This window comes from Mastigoproctus giganteus, chromosome 10, assembly GCF_048544385.1.
Source record: "Mastigoproctus giganteus isolate SK-2022 chromosome 10, ASM4854438v1, whole genome shotgun sequence".
NCBI lineage: Eukaryota > Metazoa > Arthropoda > Arachnida > Uropygi > Thelyphonidae > Mastigoproctus > Mastigoproctus giganteus.
The window spans coordinates 200153529-200168577 of record NC_143584.1 but is presented as its reverse complement, the minus strand read 5'-3'; the positions used below and the strand labels follow the sequence as shown (position 1 = coordinate 200168577).

The window sequence follows — 15049 nt, the reverse complement described above, 5'->3', positions numbered from 1 at the left end:
TTATACACATGAATTAGACAACAAACTCAAGTAAAAGACGTTGTTATCAAAACTAAAGAACTGAAATGGACTTGGGCAGGACACATAGCTCGAGGACATGATGACAGATGGAATAAGAAAATAACAGAATGGTACCCAAGAGGAACTCCGCCATTGCCGGTCCCAAGCTCGGATGAGAAAGGAGGAGGGGGGGGGGAGGAGCATACCTCATATAAAAAAAAACCCGGGCTCCGCTGGCTCCGGCCGACAGTACCTGGGATGGGCCCCTGCCTGGGTTACAGGTGAAGATGGAGGATCTATCTTCAGCAACAGTGGAAGTCTGTCACTCTTCCAAGATACTGGATCCATCTAAATTGTGGACTATGCAGCAGAGGAATAGCAAATTGGCTGAATTATCTGCCTTAAACCCTATGGATCTCAGTCATTGTAAGATAAACATTCATGTTACTGCGCCCCGGGTAACCGACGCGGATTCTCTTATACCAAGGAGAACAGCTGTGAAGAAAGCAATATGGTCAGCCAAAACTAAAATGTATCTCTCAACGTTGAATGTAAGATCGCTTTACAAGCCAGGGAAAATAAAATTGGTAGAAGAAGAATTGAAAAGGATCAAATGGGATATCGTAGGAACGTCAGAGACACATTGGACAGAAGAAGGAACACTTGATATGACAGAAGGAAGAAAATTTTACTCAGGGAGAGAAGGCAACATACATAGAGAAGGAGTCGCTTTCATAGTAAAGAAATATTTGTTAAATTCAATAATAGAAATTCACCCACACAGCTCAAGAATGATAAGTTTAAGAATAAAAGGAAAAGAAAAAGGAATCATCATAAAATAATCTAGGTATATGCTCCAAACCCCTCACATGATGATACAGAAACAGCTGCCTTCTATTCAGACCTACAAGAAACCATAGATAACACAAACAAAAAATATATTTTAATAATAATGGGAGACTTTAACTCAAAAGTTGAAGGCTTTTCGACAGACTTCAACGACATATTAGGGACAGGAAATAGAAATGAGGGAGGAGAAGAACTCTTGAATTTCTGCAAAGAAAATAAACTATTCATCACCAACACACAGTTCTACCACAGATCTCAACATAAGTATACATGGACATCACCAGATGGAAATACAAAAAAACTGCATTGACTACATTTTAATAAATAACAACTGGAAATCATCCATTCAAAATGTTAAAACTCTTAGAAGTACAGATTTTGACACCGATCATGAACTGCTAACAGAAACAATTAAATGGAAATTTAAAATACAAAGCCAAAGAACAATAGAGCAACATTAAATATATCACGATTTGAAGAAGAAAAAATAAAGGAAATTTATGGGAAAACACTACACTCATCATCTGTAGAAAATATATGGGAGAAAACTAAACAAATGACTAAAGATGCAGCCTTAGAAACCTTGGGCACAAAACCAAAACCAAATAATCCTTGGATTACAGCAGAAATTTTAGATGTATGAACGGAAAAAAGACAAATGAAAAACCTCCTAAACAAAGAAAATAGTCAAGAAAAAAGGAAAAAATATAAAACCCTAAAAAAAAAAAAAAAACAGACAACCTATGTAAAACTGCTAAAAGAAAATGGTTGGAAGACAAAGCAAAGCAATGCGTTTATTTGCCTCTTCGCGACTAAAAATGTGGAAAGAATATTTACCAAACCCTGTTCAAAGGGGAAGGAAAAAACGCTGTTGCCTTAGATAATAGAAGAGATAAAGCACCCTCGATAACAAAAGAAGAAGTTCAGAAAGCAATTAGCCAAATGAAGAATGACAAGGCACCCAAAATGATGGTATCCAAGCAGAACTATGGAAATTCGGAGGCAATGCAATGTTTAAACACCTCGCACAATCGTTTAATCTAATTTTATTTGCAGGTGATATACCAGAAGACTGGAAAAGTGGAATAATAGTACCTATACACAAAAAAGGAGATAAAGAAAATTGTCAGAATTATAGACCCATTACCCTTTTAAACCATATATATAAAATATTCATCAGGATCTTAAAAATAGGATACTTAAAACATATGAAGAAACAATAGGGGAAGAACAAGCACGATTTAGAAAAGGCAGATCAACAATAGACCAAATATTCGCACTAAACATCATTGCAAAAAAATATTGGAATAAGAAGAAACCTCTTTATCTGAGCTTCATCGATTTCAAGCAGGCAATTGACTCTGTAAACAGAGAAAATTTAATGAAGCAACTACAAAAAACCCCACTTGATCAAGAAATAATGTTTGTAAACAATTTTTACAAAAATACAAGAACAATAGTAAAATTCAACAACCTTAAAACAGATAAATTTGAAATAGAGAAAAGAGCCATGCAGGGATGCCAATTATCTCCATATCTATTTAATATCAACCTAGAAGAACTAATGAAATCAACTGAAGAAAAAAGAGGCACAATAATAAATGGAAAAAATATATACCACATAAAATATGCAGATGATTTTGTGATTTTAACAGAAACCAAAGAACAACTAAAAGAAATATTAACAAACATCGATAAAGCAAGCAACAATTATGGAAATCATATTAATATAAATAAAACCAAAGTAATGCAAATAGGAAAAAACATAGAAGACATAAACATAAACATCCAAAATCAACAAATAGAACAAATGCAAAAATTTGTATACCTGGGCTCTCTAATAACCGGAAACCTAAGTAATGTTGACCAAATGAATCACAGACTGAACATCGGATGGACAAACATGAACAAACTCAAAAACATGGAAGAGCAATAAAATCTCAAATAGTCTAAAAATTAAACTATATGAAACTGTCATCACCCACGGTAACTTATGGATCAGAGAGAAATGGAGAATAAATAAGAAAGAAAGGCAAAAAATAATGTCATTTGAAATGAGGTGTCTAAGGAAAATCAATAAAACAAATTGGAGAGAACATAAAACTAATGAACAAGTAAGGAGAGATCTGAATTTTGAACGCAGAATAATAGAGCAGATCTTCAAAAAAACAACTTCAGTGGTTTGGACATGTGAACCGGATGAAACAACACAGGCTGCCAAATGCAGTACTGACAGGAAGAATTGGAGATAAGAGACCACCAGGAAGACCCAAAAGAGAATGGCTCCAATGCCTAAAGGAAAACACAGGCTTTCAGAGTTATCAACAAATGATGCAAGATTCAAGAGATCGACAACAGTGGAGGACGAGATCTAAATAGGAACTGAACTCGTGTCAAACGGAAGAGTAGAATGATGACCCAAGAGGAGCTAAAAGAAAACCTGGAAGACAATAATGGAGATGGACAGATGAAATTCAAGAGTTTGTGGGCAGTAAATGTATGGCCATTGCAAAAAATAGCTGATGATGATGATCAGTCGTTATACTACCATCCCACCCACCGAAGAAAGGCCAGATAGCTTTGAGACGGCCGTCTGGGATGGTAGTATCCGCTGAGAATAAGTAACAATAGTCTTCTATATTGCGGAAGTGTTACTTATTCAAGTATAACGAACAGGCAACTCGTTGTGATGGAATTAGCAATATGAGATGTAAATAAAACATGCCGTGTAATCAACTTCGGTTGACTTGATTCCATCCACTAACTTGCATGTCTAGTAAGCTTTCATTAGTGCGAGGCATAATTTTTTAATGAATTATAATTATATATACACGTGTGTACAAATGCAAACTCGTAGTACTAACTCTGAACATTTATAACACGCTTTCTCAAACATCTTTGAATATAGTTGATTTTTCAAAAACATTTATAGTATTACCAAATTAAATCATCATTGCTAAGCAATGCTCAAAACAATACATACCGGTACGCCCAGTTTGGTCAACTTGTATCATTATATTTTACCTTTAGTGTTATTATTTTCCCAGGATGGCCTTTATTTTATCTCATTTTTAGAATAAATTTCGGGGTTTTTAAAGCACTGCAGGATAACATTTCGTTTTATTGTTGTTTACATTAAAGATTATAAGATGACTCTAGTGGTCTCAGACAGTTTTTAAAAGTCTATATAGTGGGAACAACTGTTGATGTTACCATCAGCAAATTCTAAATGGGAAGCATTCAAGGAATTAATCTGGGAAGCTACTAGGTTTTTCATACCAACTAAGAAATACTCTTCAAGGTATAGGTCTAAATGGATGGCATATGAACTGATGAAACTCGTGGCAGAAAAGAAAGTGCGTGGGACGCATATAAATTATCGGGCGACACAGAAACCTATGGCAGATATAAACTATTTTGTAATCAGTCAAAAAGGAGGTTAGGCAAGCGAAGGCAGACTACGAAAAGTCTTTAGAGAAGGATGCAAAGAAAAACAACAAAGTCTTTTTCATTTATGCAAACACTAGAAGGAAGGGGATGAATGAAATCGGTCCGCTCAATATTGATGGTTTGACTGTTGATGATTCTGCTCAAGTTGCTGACAAACTGAATGAATATTTTGCATCTACATTTACACATGAGGAATTATTTAGGGAAGGGGTGCCGGACGTTTAGCATTTTTTGATAAATTAAATGATTTTGTAATAACTGAGAGGAAAGTAGAATAGAAATTGTCGAAGTTAACATAACAAAGGCACCTGGGGTGAATGGGATCTATCCAGTTTTATTAAGGGAGGCAGCGAGGGAAGTAGGCAAACCCTTAGCCACAATTATGAGATCATCCTTGGATTCAGGGGAGGTCTCCGCGGACCGGAGATGCCTAATTCAAAAAGGTGGATCAAATGGTGACACGAGTAATAACAGACCTGCTAGTTTAATTTCTGTTCCAGGGAAAATATTGGAGTCACTGGTGAAATAAGTAATGGAGGATCATCTAGACCAGCCGCAATTATACTTCAGACACATGGGTTTGTTAAGGGTTAATTTTATTTGACCAATCTTATTGAATACTACGATGTGGTCACAAGCGAACTGGATGCAAAAAAATAATTTTGTTATCATAGTACTTGGATTTCATGGAAGCTTTTGATGCTGTTCACTTAAAGGACTGTTGTACAAATTTGAGCAGTGTGGCATTAAGGGGGAGTTGCTGCTATGGTTAAGGGGATGGTTGAGTAGGAGAAGACCAAAGACAGTGGATGATAATCAATGGTTGCCCTTCGTTGACTAATGTTATTAATGGAGTCTCCCGGTGTTCGGCCAATTGTTGTTGTCTATATTTATCAATAATATTGATGAAGATATGTCAGGCTTAATGTCCAGGTTTGCAGATGATACAAAGGTTGGAAAGGGGTTAATGACAGTAATGACAGCATCCTACTGCAACATGATCTAGAAAAGTTAGGCAGATGGTCTGAGAAACGCCAATTGAAGTTTAACATTGATGAATGAAAAGTACTGCATATGGGTAGCAATAACTCCAGAGTAACGTACCAACTGTGTGGTACTACACTCAGGGTAGTGGAAAATGAAAAAGACCTGGGGTATTGCTATATTTAATACCACTCATATACCACGCTAAATTAATAATATAGTTTATTACGCTATTCGTCTAAAACCATACGCATACCCTTACTGACGCCATCTTTTTTTTTTTTTTTTTTTGCTGATGCTGTTTGCTTTCTTGCATGCTTTGCCACTTCTAATGCTAATGCCAAACTCTTATGAGTCTTGGCATTGATTAAAAAAGTTGTCTAATATCCTTTTAAGGAAATGCCTCTTTCTACCTTAGTTAACCCTTCCCCTAAAACCATTGTGATTTGAGCTAGTTGAAATATGACTGTAATTTTTCGTCCCATCATGTTCCAGACATGATCAATAGGAGACGAATCAGAAGATCTAGTCGGTGTGGGAAACATATCGACATTGTAGAGAAAATACCTTTCATCTATAATTCGTATATATTGGTTACTTATAAATTACGATGTTATCACTTTAGGGGTTTCTGACAATAATAGCGATATGTGATCGATCAGTGTCCTCTTAGAGAAATTGCAAAAAGACAAGTCTAAGTACAGTTTCAAAGCAATGTCTGTCTGTGAGATTATCGTCAATAAAAATCAGGGATTTACCCGCTGTCATAAGAGATATCACTTCATATCATGATTCCCCGTATTCAATTTGCATGACTTTCTTGATTTCAGACAGGAACACTCTTTCACCAGCAGTTAACCAAACAGAAGCATGATTCATCACCGAAGACGACTCATCAGCGTTCTTAATTCCTACTACCTCTACCTCTTTTACAGAGGCACGAGATGTGAGATGTGGTGAATGGAAGACGTTAGAATCCACATGACTGCAATCCCGCCTCTGCCTGTTGGTTACTAATCGAGATTCTTGACACTTGATGACTTAAAGTTGATTTAACGTCATCTCTAATCCTTTCCAAAGAGTAAATCTGTCAGCAGCAACCTGCAAGTGAATTATTCGAAACTCACGCTATGTTGGCGCTTCAGAACCTAGACAACATCTGTGGTGTATTTTGCTGTGGCCAACATCAATCAATTGTCCTATGATCTCGTCCACCATGAACAGAATTTTTCTTATGTTGACTGTCAGCTCCACGAAACCTCACCACGAGACCGTTTAAAGTCATTCAGGTCAGTATACGTTGCTCGTATACATAGACCGAACAACTGAAAAGCCTTTCTGAAAAACTGATTTACCGATATTCAGTTTTATTTCTTAACTAATAACAACATATATCACACTAACCACTGTCCCTCTTTCGTTTTATTCTGGTAATAAAGAAACATGAAATCGATTGTAAATTTAGCCCTATGTGTATTTACGAAATTACTTTTTTACTCTCTTTCATTAAGCGTGTCACATTTTGTATAAATTTTCACTCTATCTTCTAGATACAGTGATATTTATACTAGTTGGTAACTACATACCGATTATTTACTGATAAGATTGTAAGATGGATTGCTGGGTGACTGCAGAGCACAAGGTGATTAATGAATATTCTTCAGATTGGTGTAACGTCAGGAGTAGTGTCCCTCAAGGATCGGTTCTTGGACCACAGTTCTTTCTCATTTTCATAAATGATATCGACGAAGGGATAGAAGGCGTGATGTGAAATTTGCAGATCACATAAACAATGGCAAGGTCGATATTGATCAGTGCCAAGCAGCGCTCCTTCAAGATGACTTGAAGAGACTTCAAAGATGGTCAGAGCAGTGGCAGCTCTGTTTTAATGCTGCTAAATGCAAGGTCTTACACTTGGGGAACAGTAACCCCCAGATAAATTATACACTTGGTGGGGTTGAATTAAAAACAGTGGAGGAGGAAAGGGATCTGGGAGTTGCAATACGGGCAGATATGAAGTTTTCTGAACAGTATAAACAGGCAGCCAGGAAAGTCCGTGGTGCCCTGTCGATGATTTATTGAATGCTATCCTGTGGAGATAGGGAGGTCATAATCCTACTGTATAAATCAATTGAAAGACCATATTTGAAATACTGTATTCAAGTATCGAGACCTCATCTGAAAAAAAAGACATCGAGCTTCTTGAAAAGGTCCAAAGAGACAACTCGAATGGTGAGATCAGCAGAAGGATGACCATATGAAGGAAGACTTCGATTATGTGAGCTATAGAGTTTGGCAACCAGGGATCTCAGAGTTGGCCTGCTTGAGGTGTACAAGGCTCTGAGAGGGACCAGTAAAATGAATGAAGGTGGAATTCTCACTGTTATAAAGAATTCCAGAACTAGGAGTCATAAATTCAAATTACAGGGGTTGAGGTTTAGAGTAGATTGTAGGAAGTTTTCTTTCAGCCACCAAGTCGTTGATAGCTGGAACAAGGTTCTCTCGCAGGTAGTTGAGGCTGACAGGTTGAATAAATTGAAAGTTAACTGGATACTTACCTGTGCAAGGAGGGAACCATATAATTTGAATTTTTTTTTTTTTTTTTTTTTTTGCCAGTGTAGCATCAACAACATCTATCTGCTCCTGCCTCCCACCTAAACAAGTACCTAGGTCTGGAATATTGGTTGCTCAGATGGATGAAAAGGTGGTGGGACACTCTTTTACTATCTCCAGATAAATCCACGAAACTCATCTAGGCACCACTCCCTGGAGACTTCTCATCACAACAAGGAATGCCCTCACGCTAGCACGACTTATCACGTGCCGAATTGATAATCCAGCTATATCCCCATTAAGCTCTGGCCCAAAGAAGGCAAGAGGAGAACATCCCGACTCCTGCCTCCCTCTGCAGCTTACGCTTGCAAACATCGATTCTCTGAGGGAGTTGTTTCGGGCCAATTGCCTCCAGATCTTTAATAAATTGGGTACCAACCCAGATAAGTTGTGTGAGGACAAGCTCTACAAAAAGGAAATCCTTAAGAACGGCTACCAGCTATTCAGGATCAACTACATCTGGATTTTTATACTGACAGTGAATTTAACTATTAGAAATGAGCAGATTTATGAGACACTTTTTACTTTCTGTTTTATCAGTTTTATCAAAGAAAATGGCGGATATAATAGGTAATAACAAGTGCTCTTTCAAATGATAAGATAAGCCTATCGGCCTTCTTCTTTTTTCAAGTGGTATCTGGCGAGATATTTGCTAAGGAATGGGATTCTTCCTCTTGATCAGGCTACACACATGACGAGGCGCAAATTCAAATTGAGGAAGGAGTTGTGAAATCGATGTGTGGAAGGTTGATGGCATGAAGAGAGAAAATTCAAAAGCGAGAGAGAAAGAGAGAAGATTAACCGAGAGGAACTCTGTACTGTACTTTGACCACTCGGCTGTGGTGCATAAAAATTCAAGAGTCATACTAAGCTGTTGGGAAATGCTCAAATTGGTGGATCTCAAATGATCGTGGAGTTTCATCTCTGAGATATTGTTGGACGAATTTGTAAATTATTTAGAACACTTTTCCCAAAGTCCAGTCCGCGACCCGGTAAGGTCCATGAAAAAAATGAATAAATAAATAAATAAAATAGAGGGAAGTTCTTAGAAAATATAAAGATAATCGCGTGATCCTTTTTAAAGCCCGACAGTCATGAATATCGACAAAGTTACCACTTGTAAGTGTCAGAACTAGGAGTCATAAATTCAAATTACAGGGGTTGAGGTTTAGAGTAGATTGTAGGAAGTTTTCTTTCAGCCACCAAGTCGTTGATAGCTGGAACAAGGTTCTCTCGCAGGTTTTTCGTATTTGAATTTATTCAAAACCGGTTATAGAAATATATTGAATGTTAAACCAGATTTCAGGATAACGTGTCATTCAAGTTTTTTGAATTCCCAGCTATACTCGTACAGTTTGAGACATTGCATTAAAATATTAATTTTACTGTAAAATACCTAAGTAAATAAATTTACCCTCAAGTACAGTAATGCAGTGTTTATCAAATTGTTCTGTCTTGAATTTATTTAAGCTGTGAACTTCCACAACAACAGATGGAAGTTTGTTACAGCAACCCACTGGCTAAAGGAAAATTTCTGCTCATCTATTCTACAATTGTCTTTCCTCAATTCGAATTTATGTCACCTAAGGCGATTAATCTGGGCAAGAGAAAGATTCCCATTGGCATTGAGCATGCTCAAACCATTTAAGGCCTTATACACCTCAATCAGATCACCTTCCGGGTGCCTAGTCTCCAGACACTGCAATTTGCAGAACTTAAGCTTACCTTGGTAGGAGCAGCCCCTTGTTCCTTTTACCAATCTCGTTGCCCTTATCTGTTCTCGTTCCAGCAGTTCTACACCCTTCCTAAAATGAGGCCTGTATACAGTACTCAAGGTGTAGCCTGACCATTGCCTTATACAAGGGGATAACCACCTCCTTATCCTTGCTCGCAAAATTCCTGTATATCATTGACAAGACCTCATGACTTACTCTGGCAGCCTGTCTGCATTGCTCAGAAAACTTCCTATCTGACTGCACAATTACCCCCAGGTCCTTTCCGTTCTCTACCACTGTCAGTGTAGTACCACAGAGTTGATACGTCACTCTGGGCAGTAGAGTATTGTCATTAGTGTCATTAACAACTCTACCAACCTTCGTATCGTCTGCAAACTTGAACATTAAACCTGATATACCTTCATCAATATCATTAATAAATATAGAAAACAACAATGGGCCCATCACCGAACCCTGTGAGACTCCACTAATAACATTAGTCCACGAAGAGCAGTGTCCATTGATTACTACTCTCTGTTGTCTCCCACTCAATCATCCCTTTATCCATTGTAGTAACTTACCCTTAATGCCACACCTCTCCAATTTGTACAGAAGTCTTCCATGTGCAATAAAATCCAAGTACTGTATATGATATCAAAATAATTTTTTTGCATCCAGTTCCCTTGTAAGCACATCATAGTACCCAATCAGATTGGTCAGACAAGACTTAACAGGTCTGTAATTATTTGTGTCACCCTTTGATCCCCCCTTGTGAATTGGGGACACATTTACACATCTACATTTCCAATCCATGGGGACATCCCTTGAGTTCAAAGAAGCTCTCATAATTATGGCTAAGGGTTTCAAAGGGTCTAAGGCAGATTTTTTTATTTTACTTTATCGTAGCTTTTTTAGCTGCACAAAACAGTTGATTAAAATTGATACGTTTTAATAGCAATTTCAATTTCAAAACGAAAATTGTGTTAAAAATGTTTTCTTCACCAGCTGACACGCCTACTTTATTTCGGATGAACCATTTTTATGTACGCTGTCCTGTCAGAATGTTTGTTGCGTTGATTTTTATTATTACTTCCATCTTTTAATTATAACTTTTATTATTATTAATAAATGCGTATCATATATTGTACCGCATTTGAGAGAGAGAGACAGAATAGTATTATTAAAATCAACCCGAAATTATCTTTTCCGCGAAGTGGTACTCCGCTAAACTCTGAAAAGGGATGACAGCAGTCAGTGGCGTAGCCAGGGTGGGCTCAGCAGGAACAGTGTACCTCCTCACGCACAAATCTGTTTTTTTTTTTTTTTTGTGATTGTACTTGGTGACGAAAAATCCTGGCTACGCCACTGGATAACACGATTATTGTAACTTTGAGAAACACTGTAGTAAATGGATGCACATGAACAGAGAAAGATATTAAAAAGATATGGAAAGATATATGAGAGAGAGAGAGAGAGAGGAGAGAGGGAGACAGAAACAGAGAAAATCAAGAGAGAGAGAGATAGAAACAGAGAGAATCAAGAGAGAGAGAGAGAGAGAGAGAGAGAGAGAGAGAGAGAGAGAGAGACAGACAGAGATAATTAAGAGAGAGAGAGAGGGAAACAGAGAAAATCAAGAGAAGGAGAGAGAGAAATGAGAAATCAAGAGAATCAAATGGGAGAGAGAGAAAGAGAGAGAGAGAGAGAGAGAGAGAGAGAGAGAAAAGCAAGAGAAAGAGAGAGAGAGAAAAAAAACAGAGAATATCAAGAGAGAGAGAGAGAAACAGAATATCAAGAGAGAGAGAGAAAATCAAGAGAAAGAGAGAGAGAGAAAAAAAACAGAGAATATCAAGAGAGAGAGAGAAAATCAAGAGAAAGAGAGACAGAGAAAATCAAGAGAAAGAGAGAGAGAGAGAGAAACAGAATATCAAGAGAGAGAGAGAGAAACAGAATATCAAGAGAGAGAGAGAAAATCAAGAGAAAGAGAGAGAGAGAAAAAAAAACAGAGAATATCAAGAGAGAGAGAGAAAATCAAGAGAAAGAGAGACAGAGAAAATCAAGAGAAAGAGAGAGAGAGAAAAAAAACAGAGAATATCAAGAGAGAGAGAGAAAATCAAGAGAAAGAGAGAGAGAGAAAAAAACAGAGAATATCAAGAGAGAGAGAGAAACAGAATATCAAGAGAGAGAGAGAAAATCAAGAGAAAGAGAGAGAGGAGAGGGAAACAGAGAAAATCAAGAGAAGGAGAGAGGGAAATGAGAAATCAAGAGAATCAAATGAGAGAGAGGGAAACAGAGAAAATCAAGAGAAAGAGAGAGAGAAATGAGAAATCAAGAGAATCAAATGAGAGAGAGAGAGAGAGAGAGAGAGAGAGAGAATATCAAGAGAGAGAGAGAGAAAATCAAGAGAAAGAGAGAGAGAAAAAACCCGGAGAATATCAAAAGAGACAGAAAATCAAGAGAAAGAGAGACAGAAAAAATCAAGAGAAAGAGAGACAGAGAAAATCAAGAGAAAGAGAGAGAGAAAAAAAACAGAGAATATCAAGAGAGAGAGAGAAACAGAGAATATCAAGAGAAAGGGAGAGAGAGAAACAGAGAAAATCACGAGAGAGAGAGAGAGAGAGAGAGAGAGAAAATCAAAAGACAGATATATATATATATATATATATAGAGAGAGAGAGAGAGAGAGAGAGAGAGAGAGAGAGAGAGAGAGAATCAAAAGACAGATAGATACAGAGAGAGAATGAGAAATCAAATACGAAAAATAAAAATAAAAAAAGAAATCAAGAGAAAATAAAAATAAAAAAGCAATCAAGAGAAAATAAAAATAAATAAAGAAAAATCAAAAGTGAAGACAGAAAAAATTAAAGAGAGAAATAGAGAGATCAAGGGAAAGACAGGGAGAGAGAAAGATAAACTGAAGAGAGGGAGAGAAGAGAATTCGAAAATGAAAAATCAATAGAAAGAAAAGAGAAAGAATAGAGAATAGAAATCTCGAAAGATAAAATCAAGAGAGAGAGAAACAGTGAAAGAGAAATCAAGAAAAATCAACAGGGCAAAAACAGAAACTATGAGAGAACGAAAATCTCGAAAGATAAAAATCGAGAGAGAGAGAGAGAGAGAGAGGGAAAGAAAAAGGAAATCAAGAAAGGTGGGAAGAGAGAAAAAGCGAGAGAGAGAGCAAAAGAGCAAATCAAGAGAGAAAGACAACAGTCAATAGAGAGATAGATTGAATAAATTTAGAGAGAGAGATAGAAAGAGAAAGCAAATCAGGAAAGATAGAAAGAGAATAAATGGAGGGAGCGACAGCGATAGAGATTAAACTAGAGAGAGAGAGAGAGAGAGAGAAAACTCACCGTGATCAAAACCCTTTTGATTTCTGCCATCACCTTGGCAACGTCTGTGACTGAGCAGGAGCACGTGGGTGGATAGAACTACGTCCCACTGTCGTCCTTCACCTCACTCATCTTCTCCGCCATCCCAATGACCACTTGGTCCACCACGATCTTCGGGTACCGCTTCACATTCGCGCGAAAGTGCTTTTCGAACAGGCGGTTCGAGTCGACGGCGATGAAGTACGTGTTTTCCGGCATGAACTTCATATTCCCGCCATCGCCGACACGATCTCCAGCACCCTGAGGGGTGCTCCTTTAGCGCGGGCATACTCCTCAAAGTCAAAAAGACGAAACAGCTCCTTCTTCTGAGCCGTGATCAGACTTCGGCACTGGGTCAGAACCTTGCAGTAGATGAAGGCGAACCAGCGCTCGTTCAGGGTCTCGCTGCAGTTCAACACCACGAACAAGGGCAGGAGAAGGGTCAGGTTCAAGAGCCACAACGCGCAACTAAAAGCGGTGTAGAAGACGGCCTCTATCACCATGATGCTCGCGCGGCCGACCAAAAGAGATTTCGCATTGCGTTGTGACGTCACAGAACGCGTGAACCGCGCTCGTAGGCGCGCCACGTAAAAAATATAAACAACCCGAAATAAAAGAACGCCCCGACAGTTACGAGTCATCGACCGATAAATACTTACGGCAATGATACGCCATTGTCGACGAGTACCGAAAATAATTTATCACGAGCTGCGCAAAATCTCCACTTTTGAGCATGCGCAGTTTCATCACTGATGCGCACACGGGTTAAATGGGTTCAAATACGATGGAAATACTTTCACAATGAAAAAAAAAAAAAAAAAAAATCTCTCTTCTGGGGAATTGATGTGCAGACTCTCAATCAAAATCCTCCTTGGGATGGCATTTTGTATGGATACCATCGATTGATTCATAACCTGGGAAGAATAATAACCAAGCACTAGAAGTTTAGATTGTTACTATACTGTATGTTTTTATTTCATATTTATACTAGCTCCAGGCCTGCAATTCATAAATTACACTGATGTGCAAAAGTTGGGAAGCTAGACCATCGTTAGAAATATCTCATCAACATCTGTTGAGATTTAAGTAAGTTTTTGAGTAGACAGATTCGTATTATGAGTGAATGATTATACGATGATTTGTGGTGGGGAGTGTTATAATCCCTTTGTTGAAAACATGCCATTTAAGCGTATTTTAGAAAGGGTGCGAAGTTTGCATTTTTGTAAATTTTCAGTTAATACTCTATCCCATTCGTTAGCTTGAATCACTTCGCGAATTCTTATTGGCTAGAATTCAACTAGACCCCTTAAACAATTTATATCAATATTAAGCCATTTTCAGAACAATTGAGCCCGTAATCATTCAGGCTTCGTGTATGCTGTTGTGTTTTCACTTTCTTTGCAAGATAAATTTTGTGGTCCATTTAAAGGAGTACAAACTCCTTGGAAGGTTCAACGAGACCGATAGTTCAAAGGAGAAACCACGATAAGACGACCGCGCAGAAGCACAACCGAAGTAAGAACGAAAACACAAGATAAGACCATATCGCTGATTTCTAAACGCAATCGACGACTTACTGCACCTGAAATCCGAGTTGAGTTCAATAGGAACTCAATTCGGATTTCAGTATAAGAAACTGTGCTGTCTACATCCGCTGTAAAACTTTGTCTTAAACAAGCAGGACTTCATGGTTCTTAAAATCAGAAAATCGAAAGGGTCGGCTTGGGATGAGAACCACCAATATTGGACAATTGAAGAGTGGCAAAATGTACAGTGGACGGATGAATCCAAATTTGAAGTTTTGGAATCAAGCGTAGAATTTATGTGAGACGATCAAATGAAGGAATAATGGTACCATATTGTTTAGTGCCTACAGTCAAGCATGGTGGTGGTTCCATCATGATCTGGGGTTGCTTCTGTTTTTCTGGAGTGGATGGCATGGTCAGAATTGAAAAAAAAAAAAATGGAATTTAAAAACCATTGTCAAACGCTGTGATTCCAAACTTTTCGGTGGGAGTGTATGAGTAGATTCATCGATAGCGTATGTGTTTACATTTCAAAGGAAATTAT

General features: G+C 37.8%; 1 protein-coding gene across 1 annotated transcript in view; it reads right to left on the bottom strand.

Moving 5' to 3' along the window:
• Positions 1 to 13631, bottom strand: part of LOC150079771 (thiol S-methyltransferase TMT1A-like) — a 41949-nt gene extending 28318 nt beyond the window's left edge. The window contains exon 1 of the mRNA XM_090383774.1: positions 12962 to 13631. Coding sequence (XP_090239900.1) covers positions 12962 to 12991 — 30 coding nt within the window. The 5' untranslated portion in view covers positions 12992 to 13631. The remainder of the gene's footprint in view (positions 1 to 12961) is intronic.
• Between the last annotated feature and the right edge of the window lie 1418 nt (positions 13632 to 15049).